The 10,623-nt window shown below is 51.4% G+C and overlaps 1 protein-coding gene across 1 annotated transcript; it reads right to left on the reverse strand.

Moving 5' to 3' along the window:
* Positions 1-3,033: 3,033 nt before the first annotated feature.
* LOC115497938 (perilipin-3-like) lies at positions 3,034-6,888 on the reverse strand. Its single transcript, XM_072917110.1, is given in 9 exon segments — positions 3,034-3,429; positions 3,525-3,653; positions 3,790-3,986; positions 4,342-4,471; positions 4,474-4,593; positions 4,789-4,871; positions 5,924-6,110; positions 6,780-6,801; positions 6,848-6,888. Coding segments are annotated over 9 exon segments (1,305 nt in total).
* Positions 6,889-10,623: the final 3,735 nt, after the last annotated feature.

A 10,623-nucleotide genomic window follows, 5' to 3' on the forward strand; every position in this document is an offset into this window, starting at 1 on the left:
GAACTGCTCACACCAGGATTGCTTTCACGTGGGAACCTGCAAAGGGCTGGCTTGGCAACTGATTTTAGGAGAGCAGGCTTAATTCTATTATTTCTTTATGATTTTTCTACCTTACTGCAACAAGTTTTTCCAATCACAAGAACTCAGGGTGATGCAGAAATTGGAACCAGACAGCTCCTGGCTGGGCAAGCCTCAGCTCCCTGAGCAGCCCTTCAGGGAGGCCTCAAACTGGTTTATACTCAGTGTATTCTGCAACAAGTAATAACACAGCTCTGGAGAAGGGATGACAATATCCAGGAGGGATAACATGGAAGAGAAAAGGGGAAATGAAGCTCCTTGCAAGCAACTCCAGAGCTTTTCCCTTCAGCACTTCCTGAGAGCTTCACTTTCCCAATCTACTGCCTTAACAAAGCTGCTTGGGAAACTCTCTTTAAGCCATTCCCTCTGCCAGGTAGGAAAACAGGGAAATAGGTTGGTTAATGCCTCCTCATTTCACTCCTAAGAAGTGTCAGCCCAAGGAGGCCCACACCCAACACCAGCACAGTCTGTCCCTGCCCTACAGCTCGGGCACTTGGGCAGAGAACAGCAGGGATGGAAGGAAGAACAGCAGCGGGACATGAAATAATTAAAATGCTTTAAAAACTGGCAGAGGGATGTGGTGGCATCCACCAAAAGTGGCACAAGAAGCAAGTGCCCCTGTGAGTGCATTTACAGTTTAAATCAGCCCAGAAGCGAGCTGGCACAGGGCAGGCTGAGACAATCACCAGGGCAATAATTACCAGAATTAAGGAACACTGCAGCATCCCCCAGGGCTGTGAGAGCACAGGAGGTGCCTCAAGGCACAGCTTCCCTGCCAAGGTGTTTGCTTAGGGTTGTCACATCACCAACATGTTTCTCTTTTCTATCCAAAACTCCTCAGAATAAGCATGGATAATCATATAAGCTTGGAGACAGTGAAGAACAACCTGGATAATTTCCCAGAGCCCAGAGGAGCTTCAGCCTTAAACACTGCAGGAACCAGTCCATTCATCATCCCCAGCTTCTTCCCACCTTTATCCCCTGCTGTTTCTGCAGCATGGATGAGAGCAGACCAGATCTAAAAGTCAGACTCTTCCCATGTGCAGCTGCTCAGAGTTCTCCCTTCTAGTTTGGTCTGAGAACTCTCCATGGCTCCCTGAATCTTTGGATGTTAAACAGTAAAACAGGAGAAGCTCCCACTCCTCAAACTCTGCTTGAGAAGCCTCCTCTTTTCAAGCAGAGCTTTAGGAGCTGCCACAGGAAGGGCCTTTCAGTCTCTGCAGCCTTTTTGGAAGCTTTTTTAGCTTTACAGGTGCTGGGATGTTCATCAGCAGCTCCAGCACAGGGAGATTCTGGCCACACACAGAGATGCCAGAGGGTCCCACAAGCTGTGGGCTCAGGCAGGCAGGAATGTTCTCAGTAAATAGATTTAATGGCCATGCAAGAGCACATCCCACTGATCCATGGGCAGGAGCAGCAGGATTTGCTGGGTTAAGCACTATGCTAGCATAGCTCAGATGTGCTGCACTGACAAATCAATATCCAGTGCAAGAATGCCCAGCTTTTCCTTAAAAGTCACTTTTAGAATCAGGCAAGTTTAAATTTCAGGCATTCCTATGTGGTAAGCTACAACTTTGCTATGAAGAAGACAGTTTATTTCCTACCAAGCAGCAGGACTGGCTGCAATATCCCCAATTCCCACTCCCCAAGTCCAGCAGGAGTTACAGGAGACAGAACTGCTGAGCTTTTCTCCAGAGAGAATTCCCTCTGCAGCTGAGAGCACACAGTGCAGGGATGACCCCTGCAATTTCTCTCTCACATCTCAGCAACACCTTGCCCTGGCAACTTCAACTGCCTGATTATTTTGCCTTCAGCACAAACTGGTTGCTACAGGAGGAAGACCCTTGTCTGGGACGTGCTGAGCTCAGGGAATCAGGATCCAAATTCCTCCATGAGGGGTTGTGTTGCATGAAGGAATAATTGCTGCCCAAACCCAGAGCCCACACACTGCTGCCTCAGCACAAAGCCTTACACAGAGGGTGGAGGATGAGGAGTGCTGCTGAAAAAGTGGCCACTTTTATGTGAGAGAAGAGCAAGTTCCACCTCTTCAAGCCTGCATTCACCATCCACAAAAAAAGCCTCATCCCCAATCCCTGTCTCCAATCCCCCATAAAACAACTGTAATTATATTTAAATTAAAAACAACTCTGGAAAAAGCAGCACCCACATGAGAATAAATTCCAATTCTGGTCTTGAAGACAGAGGGATGAGAAGGCAGGAGCAGAAGGAGCAGAGCTTTTCCTCCCTGCAGCCAGAGGGATGAGAAGGCAGGAGCAGAGCTCTTCCTCTCAAAGTCCCACAGGCACCTGCTCCATCAGCCCAGCCCACAGCATTGCCTGGCCAGTCTGAAGGCATTGGGCTCCCAAGGCTCTTCCAGAAGGAGCTGGAGGTGGCACTGGAAGAGTCTGAGCTCCCCAGAAACCCTGTGCTGGCAGCAGGTGTCTGTCAGTCTGTCACCCCCAGCCTGGTGCCCCCACACCAGCGAGGCCACAGCTCCCCCAAACCAACCTGCTCCAGGCAGCAGCAGGGAGATGCTGGGGGAGAATTTGGCAGTGAATTTGAAGGGGCAATGCCAAGGGATGCCAGGCTCTGACAGCTCTCCCAAGCACAGGGCAGTGCCAGCAGGGCACATATTTGCCTCCAGGCTTGGGAGAGAGAAGGAATTACGACTTCCCAGCACAACATCAGTGTTCATCAGTTCCTGTACAGCTCGCTGCTCTTCCTGCATCCCCGAGTGCACAGTGGAATTCCATCAAAAAGAGGTGAAAAGAGCACAGCTCACACCCACTGAGCAATCCTCCCAGTCTTTGTCCAAGAGACACCAGAAACACGGTTTTTAAATGCAGCAGTTTTATTTTAAGTAGTTATCACCCAGTACAATCAGCTTTTAGGACAATTCTTTACACTTTCCACTTACTGAGGGTTTAATGCCAACAGCAATTATTGTTTTATCCTTTACATGGGGGTGCTGGAGGTTTCCAGGTGCCCAGCTCCTGCTGCCCCTGCCTCCTCCCGGGAGGACTGATCCTCCTCCTCCTCCCTGGGGGAGAAGGGCCCCACCAGCCAGGACAGAGGAGTGTTGTTCTTCAGGTAACCCAGCAGCTCCTCCATGCACTCCTGGATCACAGCCAGCTCCCTCTGGCTCCGGGTCAGGACGCTGCTGGACAAATCCTGGAAGGAGGCTGCCCCTGCGAAAGCAGCGTGCAGCTCCTTGGCGGCACGCAGGGCCTGTTGCAGCCTGTCCTGCAGGCTGCAGGGAATGCCCTGCAGGGCCTGCAGCACCCCCCAGCAGGTGAGCTGCAGCTGCTGGGTCAACCTGTGGGCCAGCAGCAGCGTCAGACTCTCCATCTCCTGGGGGAGGCAGCAAGGACACGCTCAGGAATGAGGCTCTCAGGAACCATGGGGATGCCCAGAGCCCTCTGCCTCCCTCCCTCCCCAGAAGGCACCTCTGGCTCTGCAGGGCTTTCATCTCCACTCGCTTTGAGATACTTCCAACTCCAGTCCAGCCACATCTGCTGTAGTTTCTCCTGCCCCTCCTGAAGCTTTTGAGTAAATCCTTGCTTAAACACCTCAACCTGTGGCAGGGGAAGATCAGAGAGGCGGGACAGGCAGATCAGCTGGGGACCTGCAAAGCTCCTCTGCACACAGCAATGAAGCTGAGACAAGAGCAGGGCTTTGGTCCCCTCCTCCCAGGGGCTGGGCTCTACCTACCAGCTGGAGGATGCAGTGGAGCTGTGCCAGGGACCCCTGCATGCCCTGCTGGACCTGCTTGATCCTGGCTGTGGAGCGCAGGTGGGCAAAGATGTGTGGGTCCTCTGAGAGAGAGCCCATGTGCACAAAGTACCTCCTGTGCTGCTGCTGCTGCAGGGGCAGCACATCCGTGCCCTCCTCACACTCTGCCAGCTGGGCTGGGGACAGAGGCACTGCCTGAGCCACAGGTGTCACAGCAACGGGCTCAGGAGAGTCCAGACTAGCAGCCAGGTACCCTCCAGTGAGGCCCTGGCACAGCCCAAAGAAGCTGTGGCTGCCCCTGGATCCCTGGCAGTGCCCAAAGCCAGGCTGGATGGGGCTTGGAGCAGCCTGGGATGGTGGAAGGTGTCCCTGCCATGGTAAGAAGCCCAAAATGAGCTTTAAGGTGCCTTCCAACACAAACCATTCTGTGATTCTCTTCTTCCCATTAGCCCCATTCCAGAGCAGTGGGGTGAGGAATGGGGCTGACCATCCCCAATCCAATTCCCACTTCCACAGCCACCCTTTCCTTACCTAGCTGCCCATTCCCAATGGAGAGAGAGTCACCCGCTGTCCCCAGCACAGCCCCTGCTCCACAGGCACCCATCTGTCCCACTGCAGGCCCCAGCCCAGCAGCACTGGTCACTGCAGGTGTGGCAGCCCCGTCCCCTCACTGCCCTGCAGAGTCTCCCTGGTGACATCCAGCACCTCCAGCGCTCTGCTGCTCACAGCCTCCTTCACCTCAGCCACCCTGGATGACAGCAGCTCCTTTGTGCCAGAGAGAGTCTGGGGAACAGGGGGAATGGCAGATAATGGAGTGGGTTGTGTCTCACACTGAAATTCTGAACTGCACTAAAAGGACAAATAGCACAGTGTCAGTGGAGTGTTTGGTGTGCGAGCCTACATCCCTCCCTAGCTTAGAAATCCCACAAGAACCAAGCCCCTCTGCCTGCCGGGGACAGCACAGCCTTTAATTCTAACCTGTTGCACTGGCTTTGGAAGGAGTGGCAGCTTCTCCCCCAGTTTATCCAAACCCTTGGCAGCATACTCGCTCACTGCAGCAACTGAAGAGAGAACCAAAAAGAGTCAAAATGTGGTTTTCTGCAACTCCACCTCAAGTTCCTCCTTGCAAAGATCAGTTTCAGCAACATCAGCATCAGAGTCAATCCCTGACTCTCCATGCCACTGCTGGGATTAGGGCCCAGCTTTAGCTGATTTATTAGGCAGGAGTTGTCCTTGCACTATGGCAATGGAGAGGTGCATTTCCTCACCCCGGGACTCCTGCCAGGTGTGGAAGGAGCTGGAGAGTTTTCAGAACTCAAAATGTCCCTCAGACATTTTTGGAGGTTCCGGGCCCAGGTCAGAAGCATTTGAGACCCTGGCAGGCAGCTGGAAACAGCTGTGATTTTGGGTTTGAGCCATGGAATGATTTACCAACCTTGCAGGAAGAACAAGAAGTCACAAAAGTTTAGATACTGTAGTAGAAGTAGTCACAAAGTAAAGGGAAGAATTTTTGAGTGCTGTACAGGGGGGTTTTAGTTTTGTACATGGGGGTCAGAGGTTTTAAGATGGAGGGATTTGGGCCTGCCCTGTCCTCCCTCTTTCTTCTTCCTTCCCTCCATGTTCTTGGTGATGTTGGCACTCACAGGTTGGTTTAGAGTAGAAAAGCACCATTTAATATAGGTAATAGGCATTGGGGAAAAACTGTACCCATGTAACACGTAATGTACCATATAAAAGATAGAAAAGCACCATTTAATATAGGCAATAGGCATTGGGGACAAACTGTACCCATGTAACACGTAATGTACCATATAAAAGACAGCAGCAGCCCTGGGCAGGGAGAGAAGAAGCAGTCGGGAGTCAGAGAGGATGTCAGGGTGTGTGTGTGCCTCTGCCTGAGCTGTGAGCAAACCACAGCAGCCCCAGAAGAAAATCTTTTAGATAAGTTGCAGTAAACTGCCTTGAGACTGGATGACTGAAGACTACTGAGCCTTTCTTTGGAAGCACGGGTTAGAGGAGAAGTTTTTTCACCACACGGAGCCACCCTCAACATAGTGGTGAGCTCTGGCAGAGAGCCCCTCCCAGGCAGGACCTGCCCTCCCCAGGGATTTACCGTGGGGCTCCAGGGTGGCCAGCACACAGCTGGCCGTGGCCTCGGTCACACACTGCACTCCCTTCTCTGCAGCATCACACACAGACCTCAGGCAGGGCTGGCTCCCCTTGGTGGAGGCATAAGCTGCAGAAACCACGTCACAGGCAGAGCTCACCAGGCTCTGACTGGCCACCTCCTTCACTGCAGCCTGGAAGAGCAAAGAAAAGTGCAGCCACGAAGTTCCAAACGTGGCATGAGCAGCTCTGCCCTGAAATTCCCTGTTGGGAGGAACTGTCACCAAATCACCTGGCCTACCTGAGGGAGAAACTGTTGCCTTGTTCACACATTTAATTAACTCCATTACTCAGCTGTGACATGAGCTGGGGAGCTTTGGCATGAATGATTGTCCACCCTAGGAAAGTTTTCCTCTAGCACAACAAACAACCAAGTTTGGGGGTGACCTCAGTCCTGCTGCCATGTACCTATCTCCAGTTCACCTGCAATGGTTATTTGACAAGACAATATCCCTAGGACAGCTCCACCAGCCAGGACTGAGCTGGTTTTAAGCTGACAGACTTCACCCTTGCCTGCAAGGATGCTGCTGGTCACAGGAGCAGAGCAAGAGCAACAGGTCTCAGGGAGGCTGAAACACTGGAGTCTTTCCATGAGAGCCCTGCTTGCCAGGAGCCAGCATCTTGAGTTAGAGAAACATCTTTCCTAGCCAAGAATCGGGTAATTTTGCTGAGCCTAAGAGGTTACAGAGACTTCAGGTCCACATCTTTGTCTGTGTTGTCTCCCAGAAGCTGCAGGGCACAGCCTGAGCAGAGGAAACTCCCATTTTTGGGGGCTCAGCTCCCCTTAGTCACAGCAGGACCACCTCCTCACCCTGCACCCCAGAGCTGCCACTCCTCACATCCCACAGGGAGCACCAACCTCCTGCTCCACCTCTGGGGAGCCTCCTCCTTGTCAGGCAGGGCAGAGGCCATGGCAGCTGGAATGCAGAGAACACCAAGGCTTTAGGGACAGATCCCCCTCCAAGGAGACACCTCCCTCTGTGGTCACGAAAGAAAAGTTCCTTTACTGCCTGTTCAGGGGAAACCCCAAAACAGCCTCATGCAAGGGGTCTGTGCCACTTGCAAATCTACCCTGTTTCAAGTTTAAGTTCCAGGCGGTTTGTGATAATCAAAGGAACAAGGAGAGCATTCTTTCCTCACCCTAGAGACCAAATATTATTAATACATTCAGGAGAGGCATAAAGTACTTCTTTCCTCTGATGCCTTAGGAATTCAGCTTTCTGTTTTCCATATATTTGTAACCCTGCAGTTCTTTAGTGTAGAACTCTAAACTCCACATTCAGTGTGAGCTGCTGCTTTCCCAGTTTGGGCAGACACAACAATTCCTCTCCAGGCCTGGCAATCAAGGACACCTCACTGCCTCAGGCCCCAGAGATGGGAACAAAAATAAGTTCAGGGAAGCAAACTTGGGGTCAATGACATCATTACCTGAAGCTGCAATTAGCAGATTAACCCCCAATATGCAAATGGACCAAACATAAAAGTGTGAAAACCTGTGACCTGTGGTCCACCTGTGGGTGGACCTGGGCTTTATCTGCCCTGGATGTACCCTTCAATAAATATAACTGCTTTTTTACTCTCTCAATTTTGTTCTTAGGTAGCCCCAGAAAAGGCATCACCCCCCACCAAGGCTTCAAGAAAACTCCTGACTAAAAGAAACAACAACAACACTGAGAGAAAGCAGAGCTCAAGGGTCTGCCCTGCTGCTACCACACCCCAACACCTGAACGTTCCTCCTGGAAGCTGCAGAACAGCACCTGTGTTACCTGTATCACCTGTTGGAGGTGAGCAGAGCACCAGCAAGAAAGGACCAAGCACCAACCACAGTCCCTCCCCCCTCCTGCCTTTTTATGGTGCCTGGGACGGGGCAAGGTGGGACCCTCAGGGACTGACAGCTCTGGGAAGCAGCAGGAAGGATCCAGGCCCTGTCCTGGCCAATCAGGGGTGAATAGGGCTGCAGGGGCTCTGTTAATTGTCATTAATTACCGTTAATTACTCTGGAATTGTTCACACCTTGCCCTGAAGCAGCTTCACTTGGAGGCCTCCATTTCATCAGCAGTGACTATGGGAATGTGTCTGCTACGTTTTCCACTTTGTGATGTTATACACTTTTATTTAAACTATACACTTGTAATCTCAGTGTTATTAATTAATTTTGGAAGTCTTCTTTATGGCTTTAGGTTAAATACAGTATTTTCTTGTGGGTTTGTGCTTTTCAGCACAGAAAGTTTAAAATTCTCAGCATCTAAGGGTCCAACAGGAATGTGTGAAAGCAGTTTCCTGTCCTTGCATGAATGATATTTCATGATTAATTCTGTTCCTAGATTAGGGATGAGCAATAAGATTTCGGGTTATTTAAAGGGAGCTTAATTTCTCCATTTGTCTGAGGAGCCACAAGCCTTTGCCAAGCATGTTTAGTGCTCTCTGACCAGTTGTCTACAGTTCTCCTTTTGGGGGGATGGTTGGACTCAATGATCTTAAGTGTCTTTTCCAACTTTAGTAATTCCATGATCCCATGATTCTGATTCCATCTTCTGAGGATGTTTACATGGGAAATTGGATCTAGAACCTGGATTTTGAAATGGAAGCTACCATATTCCAGAGGATGAGCTTCATCTGGCTCATCAGTGCAGCACAAACCACAGCCCTGGGGCTGCCAGAGCTCCAGGAGTGTTTGGACAGTGCTCTCAGGGATGCTCAGGGTGGGGTTGTTGGGGTCTCTGTGCAGGAGCTGGACCCCCTGATCCTTGTGGGTCCCTTCCAGCTGAGGATATTCCATGATCCAATAAAAGAAAGAGAATGGGAAGAGGCAAAAATAGGCATTGGCTGCACCTTTTCCCCATAATCCACCCAATTTCAGCACATCCTGCTCAAGTCACAGCCCTCTCAGCCATGGAAATAAGAGTTTTCCAGAGCAGATCTGGCAGCACAAGTTGCCAAATCCTTGGATTTGATCCCCTTTGGGAGGAGGAGGCACAGCCAGTCTCTGATGTGGCAGAGTTCTTGTGCAGGAGCTCCACTGGAGGTGAGAGCAGAGCTGCCAGGAGGTCAGGCTGGGCTCTGCTCTCCAGCCCATCCAGCCCCTCCTCCAGACACCTGAAGGAAACACATCCAAGGGCATGGAACCTTCTGGAGTGGCTCCAGAGCAAGCACCAAGATGACCAGAGGGATGGAGCAGCCCTGCTGGGAGGGAAGGCTGAGAGAGCTGGGGTTGTTCAGCCTGGAAAAGAGAAGCTCTTTTCTAATTCCAGCCTTCCAGTGCCTGAAGGAGCCAATAGGAATGATGGAGAGAAACTATTGACAAGGACCTGGAGTGACAGGACAAGGGGGAATGGCTTCAGACTGAGAGGGAGTAGGTTTGGGTTGGATATTGGGAAGAAATTCTCCCCTGTGAGGGTGGGCAGGCCCTGGCACAGGTGCCCAGAGCAGCTGTGGCTGCCCCTGGATCCCTGGCAGTGTCCAAGGCCAGGCTGGACAGGGCTTGGAGCAGCCTGGGATAGTGCAAGGTGTCCCTGCCCATGGACTTGGTGGGACTGGATGGGCTTTAAGGTCCTTCCAACCCATTTTGTGATGATTCTGTGATGAAATAGGTCCTGTTCCCCAGAAGGTGCCACCACCACCCCGTGTATCTGGACCAGAACTTCCAGGCAGCCTGGACCTCTGGACAAGTTCTGGCTGCAGCAGGCAAAGTGGGGCACCCACGGGAGACCACCCACACCACTCCAAGAGCATCCTTAGAGACTGATACCAGGCTCAGTGTCTGTATTTGGAGGGTTTGAATGGTGCACATACACAGAGGGAGTCACAAAGCAGAAGAGGAGCTCTGGGTGCCCCTCTGCCCCACAATACACTTGCTTAAAGTGTCCTGGCCTCTTTCAGTCATCTCCATATCATGCCATCAGCAGGTGGTATATATTTGAAGAGGGTGACCAGCAAACTGTCATAAACACCCCTCAGAAATATTATTTGAAGTCCTTTCCATAAAAAGAAACTGGAGTTTGATATATGTGCAGAGCAGAAAGAATGGGCTCCAGCAGCACATTTTGAAAATCACTGCTTTAGGCAATCTCCTTAGCAGCTTGTTAGATGTTTTATAAGTGTCCTTCCCAGCTCCAAAAGAAATAATACCACTAATGATTGTGTCAGATACAAAATAATTTCACAGCCTTTTTTGTCTGCGAGCTTTCCAATTTCAATAAATCACATGCCCTTCTGTGCAGCTGAAGGAATCCAAATCCCAAGGAGCAGGCAGCTTGTCTGGGAAAGAAAATAAAAATAGGAAGGACAACAGGGCCATTTTTTTCCTGTATTAATTCCAGCACTATTTTGTTTGCCTTAGCAAGCCAGGCCCTGCTGAGCTGCAATTCCTGCTCAGCCTGGAATGAGCACACCTGGGGTCCCCCAGGAGGGGCTGGGGATAAACGTGGAGAGCAATAATGAGGGAATCTGCACAGCCCTGCAGGCCCCACTGCTCTGCAAAGGGAACTGGTGTCCCTGAGAGGGCTGGGGAACATCCCAGTTCCCAGGGAGGCATGGAGCTGTGCCAGGACAGATCTGCTGCCACATCCAGGGAAGGGATCTGCAGGAGCTGGGCAGGGCTTTGGGCAGGGAACTGTGGGGACCTGAAAACTCCCTGCAAATCCCCCA

The sequence above is a fragment of the Taeniopygia guttata genome, chromosome 20 (genome assembly GCF_048771995.1).
Source record: "Taeniopygia guttata chromosome 20, bTaeGut7.mat, whole genome shotgun sequence".
In the NCBI taxonomy this organism is placed as follows: Eukaryota; Metazoa; Chordata; class Aves; order Passeriformes; family Estrildidae; genus Taeniopygia; species Taeniopygia guttata.